Consider the following 20050-nt stretch of genomic DNA (forward strand, 5'->3'; position numbering starts at 1 on the left):
CAACCCACTGCCACAGGGGCTGCAGCCTAAGCCGTCGCCGGCGACTCACGACAGCCCAGCTCCAGGTTGAGCTGTTGTTCAGCATCTGAGCTGTAGAGGGCAGTGTCACTGGCCCTCACATGTGGGATTCTAACCCGAGCCCTCTGGCGTCCCAATCCAGCTCTTAACCAACGTGCCACTCGGCCGGCCCATGAAATGATTTTTTGGAAGCACCTAAAGATGGGGGCTGGTTGCCAGGAGAACCAACCACGTGATTAGAGGGCTGGAGCTTTCTGTTGATTCAATCACCAATGGCCAATGGTTTACTCAATCGTGCCTGTGTAATGAAACCTCTGTAAGAACCCAAGAGGATGAGGTTCCAAGAGCTTCTGGGTCAGTGAACATGTACCGATGTGGGGAGGGCAGAATGCCTGGCGAGGCGTTGCCCTATGCATCTCTTCCGCCTGGCTGTTCCTGTTATACCCTTTTACAATACTCGTAAACCAGTGAGCTAGTAAGTAGCATGCTTCTCTGAGTTCTGTGAGCCTCTGTGAGTTCTGTAATTCTAGCAAATTAATCAAACCCAAGCAGGACGTGGTGGGAACCTCTGATTTATAGCTAGTAGGTCAGAAGTAACATCCTGGACTTACAATTGGCATTCTGAGTTGGAGGGGGTCATTGGAACTTCCAACCTATAGCAGGTTGGTCAGAAGCACAGAGAGCCTGGGCTTGGGGCTGGCATCTGAAATGAAAGGAAAGGGGTGAGAGAGAGAGAAGAGGAGAAAGAAAGTGTGTGTATGCAGTCTTGTAGGACTGACCCCTTCACCTGTGGAATCTGATGCTATCTCCATGTAGATAGTGTCAGAATGGAACTGAATTGACTCATTCAGTACCCTGCTGGTGTGTGAGGATTACTTGAGGACCCCCCTCCCCACCCCCGCATCTCACGTTGGAATTGGCTCCAGGAACCCTTTTTAATTCTATTTTTTGGAATGCATAATTTAGAGAATCCTATATTTAAGGATGGATATGTGATTCAATCATATTTCTTGAAACTACAAATAATGAAAGGCTACCTAAAATATAACATCTTCTATGCTCATGACAAGAGCCTACTTTTGGACCATTATAACTCCTGATCACTTTGCCTCATGTAAATGAATCACACTAGTATGTTAAAAAGATAGAGCACATATATTTTTAACCTGAAGCTTATTTTTTTACATGTTTATGATATTAACCTCTGGGCATCTTTCATCACATTTCTGACTTTACCAAATGTTCAGGTCAAGTTCACTGGTATTTGGCTTGACCGTGCTGCTGAGCTCTTGACTGCTTTGCTCCCTCATCCCCAGTGGCCTTTCACAAACACCACTGTCCTGGGTGCTGACACATCACAGCAGTTACCTTTGATTTCCACTGAGGACACCCTGACGAAGAAGATTCTAAAACCTGGGCAAGGCAAGTTAATCCCAGCTGTTTCAAGAAAGGCACTTTTGTTGAGCCTGGTGTTTCTTACAGTTTTCTTTCTTTAGAGAAGTCCCAAGGTACAAGCGCTTCCGCCCTGCCCTTTCAAATTCCTCTCTAGTCTATGAGTTTTGCCCATGTTCCTGGCAGACTTTAATCTCCTCAGGTTTCCTTCTCCATATTTCCTGGAGAGTGTAATCCTGGCTCTGAGAGAAAGGTCATGTACAAGAAAGAGACAGTTCATATGCATGTGGCTGTTCCTAGGCTGTCATCCTCCGTTCAGCTGACTGCCTGGAAGAAATCTCACAAAGAATTTTGAGAGGAGGATCTGAAGTGGGTACTAAATTATGAAGTGTTGCAGACATCAGAGAGGAAAATCAAGGAAGGCTATTGGCACCATAGAAAAGGTTAAAAAAAGTCTAAATCATTCTCTTCACAAAACTGACAAATGAGACTCAGCTAAAGGAAATGTAAGTACATGAACTGGAGAACTCTAACAAAGACCCGTTGGGTCAAAAAGGGATGATGAAAATGGCTGTAAAGCATCAGGAGTAAAAAACAAATGTGCTCATAAAAAAGCTTTCAACAGAATAGACAGAAAACAAGTTATTTTGGTTAATTATTCAGTGGGGACAGAGGTTTTTGTTTTCCAGATGGGAAACTGAAACCTTTAGAGGAAAAGTGACCTGAATATTATCATAAAGAAACAGGACTCCACTGTTCTCTGGATTCCCTTTGCACCGAAATGCAAACGACATTCCATCTTTTATGGTCTATTGTTCTCTAAGCTCAACCCTCTAGGATGTGGAAATTTTGATGCTCTTGGAAATTGCTCCTATATTTGTCTAATGCCAACTTCTGTGCTAGGAGAAAGAAGTCTGAAGTTCGACCCCAGAACACAGGGCTTGGCACGGTCAAGAGCTCTGTACAACTTCTCATTCGTTGTGTCTCTTGGGGCAACTATGGCATTCCTGAGTGACTCAGTGTTACCAGTCACAACTGGGGGTTCCTGAACCAGAGGAAAGGCTGCAGTAAGCTCCCAGCAAGTGAGGCAACACAGCTTGTATGAAGTTAAAAAAAGACATGAAAATTTCCTAAAATGCCACCTTAGTATTAACCATAATAATACCTAACACTTAGTTAACATATATTATGTACAGGGACTGTACTTCTGCTTGACATCCATTAATTCATTTGCTTCTCTTAAAAACCCTATGAGGCAGGTACTTCTATTATCCCTATTTTAAAATCGGATGTCAGATAGATGCTCAGTGACTTGCTATGCTGCCTAGGAACATGAATTACTTTAGAACAAGAAGGTTACTCAGGATCCTGACTTGAGAAGCCATGAAAGCTTTCTCTAGATTCAAAATAACTTCATCATTCCAAATGAAGTATGGGGTTGAGTTCACAGTAATGCACCAATGACAGCCTCTTAGATGGCACCTTCCTCCAACGTACTGCGGCAATACAAGATGTTAGCAAGGGGGAAAGCTGGGTGTGCTTATCTTTACAACTTTTCCGTAAATCTAAAATTATTAGAGGGAACTTCTCACTGTGTCGGTACAGATAAAAAGGATGCTTTTCTTCTTCCTGAAAGTCAGAGGATGCTGAGCACAGTGGGGCCCTCACAACACTGTACATTTTACGTGTAAGTGAGAGAACATGAAGGTCTCCACTAGGGCTGACTTACTTAGCTTCAGAGGCTTGTGCTCAAGTTTTAAAGGCAAATTGGAAACTATTTCCTGGAACAACGCCTCACAGCACGCCTTTTGATTCTTGGATTATATTTCTGAAATTCTGAAGAAATCTTGCTTTTATCCCCCCTTCTGTGCATTTTTGGTGCTGAGCTGTTTCCGGTTTTCCCACACTCCTGCCTGTCAGAGAGAAGAAACCACAAAAATGCAGCAAAGCAAAGCTTGTCCACAGAGCTGCAATTCCACCTCAGAAGGCTGAGGGCTTCTCCTGCCAGCACCGAGTTCAGGGCGGTGAGCGGCGTCTTCAAATGTCCAGCCCTGCTGCCTGGAGGAGCCTGCCTCCCCACCAGCAGACCGGCTAGCCACGTGGGCCATCACAGGCCATCTCAGGGTCCTGGCAACCATGGGAGAATCCACAAACAGGAAGCACACTGACAAATTCAACATTCGTGTCTGGCTCCCTGACTCACTCTCCTACCTAACCGTGGGCGTCTCACATGTGTGAGGGCGTGTAGTTTTAGGATGCTCATGATGGTGGCTGGCTTACTGAGTTCTTATGTGTGCTAGGTCTTGTTCTGTGTAGTTTGCTTGTCTTAACTCTGCTAATACTTATCAACTGTCCTATGAAGCAGAGAATCTTTACAGCCCCACTTCACAAATGAGGAAGCTGAAGACAAGGGATTAAGTACCTTTTAACTTGCCGAAGGCCTCAAGTTAGTAAAGTGGGGTGTGGAGATGCGAATACAGGCAGTCGGGCTCCAGAGGTTGCACCCTTAACGATCTGACTTTTTCTTTCTGAGGTGAAGGGCCATGCCTGCAGCTTCCTTCCTACTGTTCTCTTGGCTTTCAGTCACAAACTGCAGTCTTCTTACTGCCCTTCCCTACGACTCCAGAGAGTTCCGTCAAGTCATTACAATGCCAATTATTCCCAGAACAGTGCTTGGCACTTAGTAGGCACTGAATAAATATTTGTTGGGTAAATGAATAATGGCAGCAGTATCATTAAAATAGCCACAAGGGATTGTTTTCAATCCAAATCTGGAATTGGATTCACTGTGCAAGGGGGAAAAACAGTAACTGTTTTTGCAATGTCCTAGGATTCTTTCTTACAACTCCACTTGGTTTTGTAAAGTACAATGAATGAGGAGCTGTAATGAGAGCAAGAGAAATACACAAATCTAGGCGTTTATACATCAGGGAATGCCTGCCTCTTCAAGACATCTTTGAAGAAGTTCCCCAGTTTTACATGGAGAAGGGCTGTTGGAACCAACACCCTTTGCCAGTCTAAAAAACAGCTAAAGGCAGAGTGAGGACGTGACCTACAAAAATTTGATTCAGGTGTCGAAATGTCTTTTTTGAGGTAAGAGAGATACACTACTAAAGGTACCCAAAAACGTTCCCACATAAAGCCTGTTGACTGTCAATAAGTTAATGCCCCAATGAAATACCAACCCTATGTCTTCCCATTCAAATGCCTCAAAGTGAACAAACAAGGATGGGGTGGGGGAGGGTGTTGAATTTTATATGAAATTGAAAAGATCTGACTCTGCAGAATGACCACGAGAAGAGTACTTCCAGGAGGAAGTTTTCATTTCCTTTCTCCAGCCCACAGTTCAGCACCTGGTGCACTGTCTGACTGTAGCTCCTGCCAGAGGCTGGAAGTGGTGGTTAGCAATGATCCTGAACCCTGTGGCAGTGGCAGCTCTCAGCACAACCCCTGGGAACCTAAAACAGCAGGGCCTGTGCCTCCCTGTGGGTAAGCAAGAGCCCAAACGTAGGCATGTTCCAATACCTCCCCAGGCAATTCCCATTTGTAGCCACGGCTGAGAACCAGTTACCCTTTAACACCCATCAGTTGTTCTTGTTTTCAACATACAGTACAAACTGTCTTGAAGCCTCCGTAAATAAAGAGTACTATTAGCACAGAATGAATATAACTCAGAAGAAACTGAACAGAAGATTATCGAAAACTTACTTGGAAGCCCTCTGGGATGTTGCCTTTCTGAGGACTTGTTTGTGGTTGGATGGGGGTTTGGGGACCAGGGAGGAGGAAGAACTTGGAGGTGGCACCACTTTTTGTGGCAGAGTAGTTGGCTTCTGGCCACCAGCTGTGGCACTTGAAATTCTGCAGGCTACACCGTTATTGGAGTTAGGTAGTGTCTGGCTGCCAAATATCGCCTATAAGTAAACGAAAAAAAATCATCAGTGGAGATGCCCTTCACAACCCATTAGCTAGCTGTAAGTGAATACGTGGTTTGTCATCCTTTAGTGGGACAAAAGGAAAAGGGAAACTGTTAAAGCAATTTTTTAGGAAACACTTTCTAATAATGCCAGTGCACGTCTAGATCCAGAGAAGGGAAATCTCTTGAAGCAAAGAGTTGAGATGCTCTTGTTGAAAGTATTCCGGGCTAGGAACCAGAGCATCTGGGTGCTGTGTATGGGTCCATATGCGTGAATTAGAAAAGCATTTGGGGCCGGCCGAGTGGCGCGATGCTTAAGAGCTGGCTTGGGACGCCAGAGGGCCCCAGTTCAGATCCCACATATGAGGGCCAGTGACACTGCCCTCTATAGCTAAGATGCTGAACAACAGCTCGACCTGGTGCTGGGCTGCCGTAGTTGCCGGCGACGGCATAGGCTGCAGCCCCTGCTGCAGTGGGTTGCCATGGGCTACCGTGTGTAGCCAGCAGCCAGCGTGAGCGGCCAGCAGCCGTGGTGAGCGGCCGGCCGTCCAGAAGCCGGCGACTGATCTGCTTGCCCGGGAAGAGCGCAATGATGGTGCCAACTTGGGCCAGTGAAGCAACGTCCTCCACAACTAGACTGAAGAACAAAAGGACAGCAACTTGTCTGTTCCCCTTCCCCAAATTCCCCAGCGCTGTTCCCATCCCCCAATTCCTCAATAAAAATAAAATAAAATAAAACTCTCTTTAAAAAAAAAAAAGAAAAGCATTTGGTCTCTCAGCCTTAGTTCCCCTCATTGTTAAATTCAACAAACATTTAACAAATGTCTCCTACAGGGTACCAAGTATTAGAAATACAGCACAGAACAAAACTGACTTGAAACTTGCCTCAATTTGAGTCCACTCACAGAACTTTGTACTCCTTCAGAAAGTTTGCACATCTGAGGGAATGGAAGAAGCCAGTGGGGCACAATGAGCAAACAGTGGAGAGAGGGGGCCGGAACAGAAACTAGGAGCCAGGCCATGCCCGGCCTTGAGGGCTATTTGTAGAATTGTGCCATAGTAACATCTTGTTGACCTAAAGATTATCCCAAGATTTACATTTGCAAACACTTTCAAAGGAAAATTACTACATGAATACAAGATCACTACAAGGGTATTTCTGCTCAGAGGGTAAGCCTACAAATAAATAAAGACCTAAAATCACCATCTCAACATTACAAACACCTATATATGTCCGTAGTTTGAATGCAAATGTATATACTTCCTCAAATGGATCCTCTAAAAATTCTTACAAGGTATTTACCTCACTAGAAATAGTTTTTTTTATCACAAATTTTGCTACTGGTCCTTCAATACTATTAACACAGCTTTTTAATAGGCATGCATTACTAAAGCTTTAAATGTGAAATATTATTAAGAGAAAAATAATTGACAAAATACACAGGACTTTTATTTAAAAGGATTTCTGGCGATTGATTCCATCTGTAGACACTGCATGTAAAAGACATAATGGAAATGTCATGTCCTCATGGCAAGGCCTAAAGGAATAAGATTAGATGTTCTTAGGGAACATTTGCCTTCTAGACAGACTTCACTAGTATTGTTTTTGTTCTTTATGAATTTTATGTTTTAAAGATAAAAAAGATGAACTTGGTAGCTTTAGTAAAATGTTAACTAACTCTTCTATAGTCATGCCTCGAAATGTCCCATGTCAGGGAAATGGTCCAAAGGTCCTGGTTTAGGGAGATATGAGGAAGATTGAGGGTCTCATGTGGAATAAGTGTGTTTGACTGAGAGGCCTGAAATAGAACAAAGCAATTTCAGATGAACAGGAGTGGAGCATTTACAAATGGACCGATCTGACTGAATGTTCCCCACCTTTGCAAACCACCCAAGGGAAAACTGAAGAGCTAGCTGTTCACTCACCTCCATCTCTGACCCAGAGAAGTAGAACAAAGAAAGATCTGAGTCCACGGGCAAAGCCAGGAGGCTCTGTGGAGTGTGTGTACATGTGGGCAGGGAGGGCCCAGGAGCCCTGCCTCCGGTCTAGGAAGCCTTCTGAGGACAAGGAACCAGAGGGCGCGACAAGAAGCCAGTCCTGTAGGACTGGCTCTAGAACACGCCCATTCCTCTCAACCACTGTTTCCATAGCTGAGGGCCTCAAAATCTGAGGGAGAGGCTCAAATGGAAGGAAGGAGGGAGGCAGGAATGGGCTACTCTAGGCTTCGGTTTTCACCACTACATCCCAGTAAGTGAGCTTAGATGTGAAGGAGGCTTGAGAGGGGCTTCATTCAGGATGGGGAAGAGGCCTGAAATCAGAATGGGGGCCGAGGAGTTCTACAATGGCCGTCCACAAACAAGGTCACTGGGCGAGTAGCAGGGGAGAGAAAACCACTGTTAGTAGAGAGCTCTTGGAGATACAAATATTCTTTATTGACTTAAAATTTTCATGTTGTGAAGGAACTGTCATTAGTTAAGAACATCTATTCAATACATGTTGCTGTGGCTGAAAACCACATTTCAAATTTATTGAGTTATTCTTTTAAAAAAAACTTTTTCTGGGACATTTAAACACAAAGGAGTGAATGAAAAGAACAAGATCAGAACAGTTGAGGATAGTAAACTTCTTTGTGTGAAAAAGAAAAAGGAATAAGCACATATATATCAATATATGATATCAACACACACACACACACACACACACACACACACACACACACACACAGATTAGTATCTGCACAGAACGATTCTGAAAGATATACAAAAAATTGGTAAACTCCATGGAGAAGAACTGATTAGCTAGGGGTCATGGTGGGAGGGAAACTAATTTTCTAATATATATCATTTGTACCTTTTTGAATTTTCTACCATCTGTATGTATTACTTATTACAAAAATAAATTATTAAAAGGTCAAAAGGAAGTTGAGTTCTAATAAGATTTAAGCAGGTAACAAATCAACTCTGAGTACAAGGCAAAGTATCCAAATAAAGTCCACGTTTCAACCAGGTGGGCATAGGACGCGCCATTAGGCTGGGGTGAAGAAGGAAATGACTGTTCAACCTTTATGGCTACAAAGCCAGATCAGGTCATCAGTGAAATGCAGAGACTCGGGTAAGTGGAAAAGAGCACAGCTTTACCGTTAGATGCTGCCTGGGCTCGAATGGAGGTTCTGTCGCTTATAAATGGGGTAAGCTTTTCAGGTTGCTTAACCTCTCCAAGGTTTAGCTTCCTCATAAGCAATTATAATTACTTCACTGGATTGTTGGGAATTAAGTGAAGATCACATAAGCATATCTAAGGCATTCAATAAAGGTTTCTTGAAATAAATTGAAGTACCAGGCACACACAGCAGACGCTCAACAAATGTTCCATTCCTTCTCAAACGCCCACCTCAGCTCACTGAGGAACCCAAAGACAGGGTGACACATGCAAATCTGCCTCTATCTGTAGTGATTTGTGAATGGTAGTTGGTTATGTATTTTCCAACATATTTTTCTAGCCTTATGAAGATGCTCACTCGTTTTCAGCACACTCTTAAAACAAAAACATATGTTTAGGTTCCCTAGGCCCTATTTGCTTAATTCTCCCTGGCAGAAATAATCTTCTCTTCTTTTGAACACTTATAAAAATGTATTTGTATGTGTCTTATCGCATCTAGCACATTCTACCTTGTATCACAGCCACTTATATATGTACTTTTTCCCCTTTCGGGACAATATGCACTAGCAATGGCTGGATTTATATTTGATTAACTGGTTTCACCCACAGTGCCTAGAATGACTTGTGCATAAAAAGTGTATAATAAACATTTACTCCATGAATGAAAAAACAAACAAAACAAAACTCACATTATACCAACTATTCATCTTTTTTTGGCAACAATAAATTCCTATATAAGAGAAATAGGCAAGCTTGTGTTTACACAGAGATACAATCTTGTAATAGGACCATTCTCTGGGCTTTGAACAGTGCCTAGTGTGTTATTCGTGTGCAAGTCACACTCTGCCGCAAAATGTAAGTAAGCCCTTCTGCAGATCCCAAACAAAAATAAATTCACCTCCTTAGATGCAAATTTTGTGGCAGCACACTGATGTTCTATAGTAATAAGATCAGTTTTCCCCTCAAACAACAAAATAAAATAAGTTAGGAGAACTTATTGCTTAGGAGACTGCCTCTTGCCTGGGTATCATTTCACCCTTTCTAATAGTATCCTGATTTTGTTTGGGTAATAATTCGTGTCCAGCTAAAAAATTACATTTCCCAATCTCTTCTGTACCTAGAGATAACCAGGTGACACAGTTCGGAGATGTACACAGAAGTTTCCAGGTGCAGTTCCTGGGAAAGCTCTTTGGGGGGGGGCGCGCGGGGGGGGGATAGACTAGATTGGGACGTAAATTCTGCCCTTGACTTTTTCATACTGAGATCACAGCTATCTAGCTAGAGGTGGGCAGACATGGGGTGAAAGTTCCTTGCTAAGTATTGCAGAGGATAAAGACAGGAGCATGGGCTCCTGAAAACATGATGGAATTTGAGAAAGCCTGTCTCTAGATTTCTGATTATATGGGGGGAAAAAAATCTCTAACTTGTTGAGCCACTGGGGAAGGGAGGGGTGGGGGAGTGGGGGGTTCTGTTCCATGCAGCGAAATGGTATCCTAACCGAGTTGAGAAATAATTTTGAATCTACCAGAGTCAAGCTTGTTTAAGCATCAATACAACATAAATATTCTGCACCTCAAAAAAGCAGATACTAGTTCCAAATACAGTAAAAAGCTTCTAGGTTCTGACTCGTTTAGTGAGCACACTCGAATATACTGAATGGATAATCAAACGATTACAACTCTACACCACCCCAAATTCCAAAAAGTCAGTGATGTAGACAAGTCCCCAGGTGTTTCACCAAAGCCAAGGCTAAGAGGGATAAGATTAAAGCAATCAAATCTGATCAGAAACCCAGGAAAATACCCAGGCAATGTTAAAAGCAAACATATAATGGGATATATCTAGACTAGTGGCAAAAATCAGCCTCCTCTGGCCCCCATTGCCTGGATTGGCCCCAATCCTAAAACTCGACCAACGATAGATCATGTGAACTGTGTTGCCCTGATATTCATTCATAAGTGGACAGGAAAGTTATATAAAGTTCTCTCTGTATAATTTCTAAGAAATGTGAGGTTTGGATATACAATATGAGCACTCTGTACCTGTGAGCTAACAACCCAGGGACGGGGACAGCACCACCATCAGTCAATGTCCCGGGAATGAGAGAGCTCTGTAAGCACTGGCCGCCACTCCAGACCTGGTCAACATATACGAGCCTTTTGCTTCTTTATTGGGTGTGGGAAACAGCCATGCTTCAGAGTGAGGAGATGCGAAAACCACAGCTTGAGGGTTGGCTTGGCCCCAGGCAAAAGACTGGAAAGGCCCTCCTCCTCCCACAACAGAAGGGTGCTCGTGGGTGGGAAGGGGGAACTTCTGATAGACAGAACACAGACTGCAACCGGGAGGGTGACGGGGAAGCAAGATCCGGGCTCTCTTACTAGAAAGATAATACTGTTCAGAGATTAAATTCTGGGAGGTTTGCTTTTTTTTCTTTCTTTTTTTTTTTTTTAATTCCTTCCAGAAAAACACTCCTTTTAGTCCTTACGTAGGCTCTCTTGGTGATGGAGCAGAGCTGGGTGGCTCTTTGTAGTGAAATAACTCTCTCAAACTCACTTTAGAAAATGACAAATGAGATACGGTAGGCAACTGTTCATCTCTGTTTGGGTGGGTTAATGTCTCTCTGCGCCCCTTTTACTCTGATTTCAGAAGAGCAAACATTTCTAGGTGTTACTCTCCCCATAGGCGATTTTACCCTAACTTGAATCAAGTTCCCATTACACGGCACAGAAAGCCGCTTCTAGCATAGTTCTCTCCGGCACCTCAAGGCCTGGAACGGCACGGCTTCCTGAGCATGTAAGACACTCATCACTCATCGTATGACAACTGGGCCCAGAGCTGTTCAAAGAACACATTATGTCTTTTGTGCAATCATGTGACACTGTAAAAAGCTCAGGGCCGAGGTGAGGGTGAGGGTAGCTGTTTCTATTTTGGCAAAAGCAAGCTTCCAAAGGCCTTTGTCTCCCACTGTATGGGGTTATTGGCTGTCTTCCATTCACAATGTTTGTCAGCTGGGACAAGGCTGGAGGCTGAGCAAGGGAAACAGAGTACAACTTCCGGTGCAGCTACAGGTCACCGGGCAGTGCTATGACCCCGACAGGGATGGGGCAGGAACCCTGAAGATGCTACTGTTCCTACAGAGAAAGACCAAGGACACAAACACAGAGACAGGACTTTGAGCTGCCAAAGACACCGGGAACTCGCTGGCATATCCTTCCACTTCCAAAATCAACAAAGGCGCTCCTTCTCTTTTAGCAACTAGGAAGAAGGCTCTTCCTGGTTCAAATGGTCTGCTCTAAAGGATGAGAACACAGGTGCTCACCTGGACAGAGCAAGTTAGGGGAAACTATTATTCACCAACCAAATGAAACCACTGTGCTTCAGACAGTCCCTAAATCACCTGTACTTGTTAACATCTGAGGAGGAACGCAGGCCACTACAGACAGATACTCAGATGTACTCATGGGCCCCAGACTCCTTCGTCTAACCAAACCAAAGGGAGCAAAGGCAGTCTGTGAGTTGGGTTTTCAATAGCATTGACACACTTGAACCAATCTTGGGCTGGGTGTGTATCAAATCTAGTACTTTTTTTCCCCTTCATGCTTTGTGAATTTACTATTAAGCTCAGAAAGGCCTTTCTGAACACCACCATTATTCAAATTGCACCCATGAGTAGATGCAAATAAAAATGAAATTTAAGTTTTTACCTATCAGATTCATTCATTCATTTCAACAAACATTTGTCAAGTGTCCATGACGTGACAAGCATTGTACTAAGAGCTGGGGATCCAGGTTCAAAGAAAACAGAAAAAAAGTTCTACTATTGTGACATTTACATTCTACTGGGTCCAGCTAAGCTATAAACAAGGATAAGTAAACTACATAATATACTAAAGAAGTGCTATGACGTCAGATAAAGCTAGAGAAGGGGAAGGAGGTGCCGGGGGGCAGGACAGGTAAGATTTTAAATAGGCTCATCAGGGAAGATCTCCCTCGTGAGTCATGCTGTTTTGCTATTTATGTACAGTGCTGTGATAAAAATCATGTTATCTGTATCTTTGCATGTCTGCTGGGTCATCTCCATAAAATAATTTCCTTGAAGTAGAACATCTAGATCAGAAGGCGGTGGCTGCTTCTGTTTTAAATCGTTTTTATATACAATATATACTGTATTCTCAAATGGCCTCCTGTAAAGGTTATACCAGATACATTTCCATCGGTATGTCTGAGAAGATGATTTCCTTATCTTTCTTTGCATATTGTAAAGAAATAGCATGTGTCCCATGAAAAGGTGGCTCATAATTACATGCCAATGCTGTTTCTTTTCTTTTTTATGTTTGTAAGACATGTGTGCCTTTGGAAAAACATGCTAACAATCAACACAGATATTCTTTTAATCATTGTATCATATTAATTATTCCCTCTCACATCTCTCTAGCATTTGTGAACAAATTAATTTGCATATATTTTGATTATCTAGGTAAGTAAATATAGTAAAAAATATAGCTAATTAATACTCTCTGAGCCTTGAATTTCTCCTAAAACACCTTCAATTTAATTTTAACTAATTTTTGCTTCTGGCACAGGGAGTGTAACTAAAATCCACCAAGTTGAATTATAATGCCATGTATATTTATGGTTAAAAGTAATACATAATAGAAAGAGATATTTGCACACATGTTCACTGGAGTATTATTCGCAATAGCTAAGATGTGGAAGCAATCTAAATGCCCATCAACAGATGAATGAATAAAGAAAATGTATACACATACAACAGAATATTATTCAGCCTTAAAATAAAGAAATCCTGTCATATGCAACAAGGTGGATAAGCCTTTAGGACATTATGCTGAGTGAACTAAGCCAGCCACGAAGAGGCAAATACTGCATGATTCCACTTACAGAAGGTTATCTGAAGTGATCAAACTCATGGAAACACAAGGTAGAATGGTGGTTGCTGGAGGCTGAGGGAGGGGAAATGGGAAGTTGGTCAATGAGTAGAGTTTCAGTCATGCAAGATGAAGAAATTATAGTGATCTGTTGTACAGTAATGTGCATGTAGTTAACAGCTATACTGTACACTGAACATTGTTAAGAAGGTACATGTATACTACGTGTTTTTTACCGCAATGGAAAAAGAAGTAATACATAATAATAAGACCAATGAACTGTTATTGAGCTTTTACCATGGGTCAGGACTGCTCTACACACTTTACATGTTATTATCTCGTTTAATCCTCCCAAGCATTTGAAGTAGGTCCCATCATCATCTCTACACACAGAGGAGGAAACCAAAGCACAAATGACAAAAGGTTCCATAATTTGTCCTTGACCACATAGCTACTAAGTAGTAAGCTGGGATCCACACCCGTGGAGGGGTCTGATTTCAGAGCCCAGGACACTATTCTGCCTTCCTTATTTATGCTATGCTGACCTCCTTTTATATCAAATCCACTGAAATCAAATCTCCCTTCCAAAGCAAATCTAAAGCAAACCTAGCGATATGTCGTTTTCATCAGATGCAGTGAAAAGAGATTTCACTCGGGCCGGCAGAGTGGCGCGTTGGTTAAGAACTGGCTTGGGACGCCAGCTCTGAGCAGCAGGGCCCCGGTTCGGATCCCACATGAGGGCCAGTGACACTGCGCCCTCTACAGCTAAGATGGTGAACAACGGCTCGACCTGGAGCTGGGCTGCCGTGAGTCGCCGGTGACGGTGTAGGCTGCAGTGAAGCTGCAGTGGGCTGCCATAAGCTACCGTGAGTGGCTGGCAGCCAGCGTGAGCGGCCAGCAGCCAGTGTGAGCTGCCAAGAGCCGCTGTGAGCAGCCATCTAGAGGCCGGTGACCGATCTGTCTCACCCGGGAAGAGAGAAATGATAATACCAACATGGGCCAGTGAAGTGGCATCCTCCACAACTGGACTGAAGAACAAAAAGACAGCAACTTGTCTGTTCCCCCTTCCCCAATTCCCCAATGCTGTTCCCCTCCCCCAATTCCCCAATAAAATCTTTTTTTTTTAAAGATTTTTATTGGGGATTTTTTGGGGGGATGGGAACAGCGCTGGGGAATTGGGGGAAGGGGAACAGACAAGTTGCTGTTGTTTTTTTTGTTGTTGTTGTTCTTCTTCAGTCTAGTTGTGGAGGACGTTGCTTCACTGGCCCAAGTTGGCACCATCATTGCGCTCTTCCCGGGCGAGGCACATCAGTCGCCGGCTTCTGGACGGCCGCTCACTGCGGCTGCTGGCCGCTCATGCTGGCTGCTGGCCACACACGGTAGCCCATGGCAACCCACTGCCACAGGGGCTGCAGCCTACGCCGTCTCCGCAACTCACGGCAGCCCAGCTCCAGGTTGAGCTGTTGTTCAGCATCTTAGCTGCAGAGGGCAGTGTCACTGGCCCTCATATGTGGTATCCGAACCGGGGCCTCTGGTGTCCCAAGCCAGTTCTTAACCATCGCGCCACTCGGCCGGCCCAAATCTTTTTTTTTTTTTAAAAGAGATTTCACTCCCTTTACTCCAAGAAGAAAAGGTTGAAAAAAATTTTGTCTGTAAGCAAATTATCATTACTGATGATAGAAGTAAAAATATGTGTAAATATGTATATATGTATATAAAAGTAACCTCAAAAAATCAGCCATGACCCCAGATTGAGAGTTCAATTAGTAAAAAAAGTTAATTCATAGTCTCATTTTCAATTGTCTCATTTATCTTTTATTTGCTAGTACTTTTAGGGAATTATTTATATATCAGGGCCTCTGTTCTCCTAATAACGTGTCTGTGTCTTACGTCTCCTGATTAGTAAAATGAAATAATTAGACAAGGCAATCTCTAAATTCCCTTACAACTTTAAATTCAGTTTATAAATATGTAACTTGTCTCTGCACTCAAACGTACAGCTTTATTGGGCTCAGCATCTCACATGGTTGACCTAGTATCCCTCTTGCACAGGCCCTGCTATCATATGTTCATGAAGCTTTTTCCTGTGGCTGCACCCATCTCTGATGGGTGGGGTTCTTTGTGTTTACAGATGAAGTCTTTCTTCATCTCACACAGGTACTGTCGTGAGTCCCTCACATGCCCACAGACAAACAGAAACAAACAGCAGGTCACAGAGTGAGGGAGGGAACTCACCAGGCAGATGTAGTGAAACCACATTTTAAGAATATACAACAAACAAGATCAATCCTAAGCAACTGATAGGTGAACAGTTGTCTTTTAATATACCCACAACCATGCCAAGTTCTGAATTTTGATTCATTACGTTGAGGCTTTCTTTTACATTTGTGTATGTGAGGGTATAGCAGCAGCAGCAGCAGCAGCAGCAGTAGCAGCAGCAGCAATAAAATCAGAATGCCTTACGTGATAAATGATAAATGTGTAAAACAAGAAGCCAATGAAAAGTCACCTCTGTCAAGGAGGGTGGTAGGGTGGAAAAGGGCTTTGGAAGCCCTCCGACCTGGTATGAATATTATCTCTGCAATTAACTAGCTGTGCGGCTCTGTGAGCATCAGTTTCCTCATAGGTGAAATGAAGATAATACTACGTGTATTTGGCATACTAGAGGCACTCACTATACATCCCCACCTTTCTCCCTGTCCCCACCTTTCTCCTTCTGAGATTCCAGGTGGACGCTACTCCGCAGCAGCTTAGACAGCAATCTGGTGGAAACCAGGGGACTTCCATTACTATTGGTAATGAATCAGCATAATGAACGGATGTCTATATTGCAACGATGAATTAAGAATCGATAGATGTATATGGTATTGAAAAAGCAAGCATGATTATCAATCAGGGAAAACTGTCATCTGTAGTATTCACATTAGTAGGCACTGGTCGTGTTTCCTGGTAGTCTTCTCAAAAACACCTCTCACAGGGCTGGCCGAGTGGCTCAGCTGGTTAAGAGCTCACTTGGGAGCGCCAGCTCTGAGCAGCAGGGCTGCGGTTCGGATCCCACATTGAGGGCCAGTGATGCTTGCCCTCTACAGCTAAGATGATGAACAACAGCTCGACCTGGAGCTGGGCTGCCGTGAGTCACCGGCGACGGTGTAGACTGCAGTCCCTGCTGCAGTGGGCTGCCATAAGCTACCGTGAGTGGCTGGCAGCCAGTGTGAGCGGCCGACCAATGACCAGTGACCGATCGCCTCACCCAGGAAGAGCACAATGATCATACCAACATGGGCTAGTGAAGCGACATCCTCCACAACTAGACTGAAGAACAAAAAGACAGCAATTTGTCTACCTGTCTGTTCCCCTTCCCCAATTCCCCAACGCTGTTCCCCTCCCCCCAATTCCCCAATAAAATCTTTTAAAAAAAACACCTCTCACATAAATAAAATTAAAATAGTATGACCAGTAAAAATAATAGGGTTGAAAGGCCAAAGTGATCATTGAAGAGATAATTCCTACGTTATTAATAATAACCCACACAAGTGCTCTGAATCTCCAAACTCCTAGAATATATTGCAGGATATTGCATGACCCATAGCCCGTGACCCTATTACTGAATAATATAATACACACATGGGGAGGGGGGGCAGGAATCAAGTATGGGCATTTCTGAGAGTTTTAAGCCCAGGAACACCTTCTTAAGACATTTCGTTAAGAATCTGTGGTAACTGGGATAATGTCTAGGTCTGAGTTTACAGATGTTTAGTGAACCTTTTCTTTTGCGACAGAACACATGAGTATGAATAATAGGAGACTAGTTAAGATACTTGAGAATAACTTTTCAAATACAGTTTTATAAGTGTCAGTAAGTACTTACTGAATGTAGAAACTGCAACTTAAAATTTATGTATAGCTACTATTTATTGAATGACCAGGGGACGGGGTGGGGGGTAGCATATAGCGATAGCAGAGAGCTTGGACACTGGAGGCTGACACACCTGGGTTCTAATCCCAGCTCTTCCATTTATATTACTTATGTGACTCTGAGAAAGTCACATAAATGATGCTCTGGTTTTTCATCTATAAAACGGGGCTAATACCAGGGTAGCTGTGAGGATTCAATGCGCTAATACAATTAAAACTTCTGGTTCAGGGCCTCACACATGGTAATGTCCTAAGGCTTATAATCCTCACGATAACCCACAGTGATATATTATCATCTCCACATTAGAGGTAAGCAAACTGAGGTTCAAAGAAATCTGAATAACCTGTCCAATGTCATAGGCTGACAGGGCTAACATAACTGAGGATTCTCTGACTGCAACGCTAGTCCGGCGTGCCTATTTCCAAACCACCCGAGTAAGTTTTACATATATTATTTCACATATTTTCAATGTGTTTGTATTAGGTAAGAAGAAAAGAGTTTGGTGTGGCAAAATCTACTTAATCAAATGGTTCTAGGAAAATTAATAATAATAATAATAACCACCACCACCTAGAAACTAAGCGTTATAGGAGTTCCTGAAAAAGGTCAGAAAGAAAAACAAAACAAGAACCCGCCCCCTACCCCCCAAAAAACAAAACAAAGCAGAGGTAGGTTAGGACAGTCATGTCAACCTGCTTCAGGAACTTAAGGACTCAGGTATAAGTTCTTTCCCTTGCATACACCCCCAGTCCAGCCTCCCTCCTGAATGTTCTGTTAGAAGAACGTAGAAAGACTCCCCTGCACAGCCAGTCCGTTTGCTTGCTCTCTTTGTGCCATGCTGAGGAGTCAGCGTGTTATTCCTGGCTGCCTGGAAAAGCCCGGGTGCCTGCTGAATTTCTCTCTGTCTCTGCCCTCCCCCACTACACAAACATACAGCAGCTGAAGGCTTGGAGAAACAGTATTCATTCCTGCAGGGGGACAGAATTTTTCTAGACACATGCAATGAACTTTTAGGAGCAGAATAACAAGACCTGGCTGGGTTTACATGGGGATCCTTTCCACACCTGTGAGGCTGTGCATGTACACACATACCATTAGCAAAAAGCTCGTTGCATATGGCACTCAGGATGTCACCAGCACATTGACAGACCCTTGATGTGAACACTGAGCTGCCCCCGCATCCCACGCCCTGCTTGTTATAGGAACACCAGTGTCTGTTGGCCCTCAGTGAATCTAGGTTAGTCTAGTAAAACGGGGCATGGTGGAAAGGAGGAAGCAAATAACAGATGGAGTGGAAGCACGAAACGAATTGAGAATGCATGGTTTTCTCCTACCTTGAGTTACCTTATTATGTGGAAAATTAAGTCGATTGAAAATTGAAGGGCTTTGGGAACCAGTGAAAAATTAAGATGTGTTTAAAATTCCCCTGTCCAACTTTGTTGTTAAAAGAAATTGCAGCAGTTCTGCCCTGGCCATCAAAATGTCCTTAATTTTTCTGCTTTTGGGGCTTTTTTCAGTCTGGATGAGGCAGAGAAGAGAGTGGGAGGGAAGGAGAGGGGGGCTGGGAGCAGAAGTTTAACAAAGGATCACTTTAACAGAAACTACTGAGTAATCGCTCTGTCCTGGGCCAAGAATAACATCAGCTCAATGTCGGCAATTAGAATCAGGTCAGTCGGGCCTCACAGCCTGTGAAGCCCTCCTTGCAAACCCCTGCATGGAGGGCTACTCATGCTGATGTCACCAGCAATCAGTGGTGCCCAGGAAAGTCCCCCAACTCAGCTGAAAGAAAAGTTTTTAACCTTCAGGGGCAGGAAGCCAGTACGAGACGGAAGTGGGAAGCAATGGGGAAGACTAGAGAGGAGATACACACCAGGACACATCAACACAGCAAGGTCATCTTACCATCCCCAGACTAGCAAGATTCCGCAATTTCCCCAGCCATCCCGAACTCATTTTAAATCAATTAATGTATGGCAAGCACCTGGACTAGTGCTCAGACCACAGTAAGCGTTTGCTATTATTAAAACAAAGAGGGAGGAATCTGTCCCATTACTTATCTCTTGTCTACCATGAAACTTGAATCCTGGGAGCAGTGATTGCTGAGCACAGTGTGCCCTGATAAGAAGAATGAGCAAGGAGGTTTTCAAGTTTGGAAAACTTATTTACAAGGAGACGACAGTAGATGGAGTGAAAAAGATAGAAACAAAGTTCCTATAAAAAAAACGATGGCCTGAAATTTTATAAGGACAACATTAAGTTTTAACATGGTCAGTCTCCCTTCCAAAGGACAGAAAACAAATAACAAAGAGGAGACATTTCTAATGCCATTCCCTCTAGCTCAGTGGTTCGCAAACTGTGATCCCCAGAAGAGCAGCTTCAGCACCACCAGGAACCTTAGAAACGGTAATAACAGCCCCATCCCAAACCTACTGAATCAGAAATGGGATTGGGGAAGCAATCGGGGTTTCAACAGACCCTCCAAGGCGAAGTTCTGTTACTTAAAACCAGGGGTCTGCACACTAAGGCTCGCAGGCCAAATCCAGTCTGCCGCCTGTTTTTGTAAATAAAGTTTTATTGGAAAAGAGCCACACTCATTCATTTTCATATTGTTTAAGGCTGTTTTCATTCTACCATGACAGAGTTGAATAGTTGCCACAGGGACTCTATGGCCTAGCCTGCAAGGTCTAAAATATCACTATATGGCCATTTATAGAAAAAGTTTGCCAACCCCTACTCTGACTTAGAACAGTGTCTTTTTAAAATTA

At 43.5% G+C, this 20050-nt stretch overlaps 1 protein-coding gene across 12 annotated transcripts in view; it reads right to left on the minus strand.

Moving 5' to 3' along the window:
* TTLL5 (tubulin tyrosine ligase like 5) overlaps nucleotides 1-20050 on the minus strand; it is a 254786-nt gene that overhangs the window by 61006 nt on the left and 173730 nt on the right. For 10 of the 12 annotated variants that reach the window (XM_019640361.1, XM_019640358.1, XM_019640353.1 and 7 more), the window contains one exon: nucleotides 5119-5321. In XM_019640361.1, the coding sequence (XP_019495906.1) occupies nucleotides 5119-5321 (203 nt within the window). Of the gene's footprint in view, nucleotides 1-629; nucleotides 722-5118; nucleotides 5322-20050 lie in introns of those variants that run through there. The other 2 variants (XM_019640352.1, XR_002123777.1) reach the window with 2 other exon arrangements.

The sequence above is a fragment of the Hipposideros armiger genome, unplaced genomic scaffold (assembly GCF_001890085.2).
Source record: "Hipposideros armiger isolate ML-2016 unplaced genomic scaffold, ASM189008v1 scaffold_49, whole genome shotgun sequence".
Lineage (NCBI taxonomy): Eukaryota > Metazoa > Chordata > Mammalia > Chiroptera > Hipposideridae > Hipposideros > Hipposideros armiger.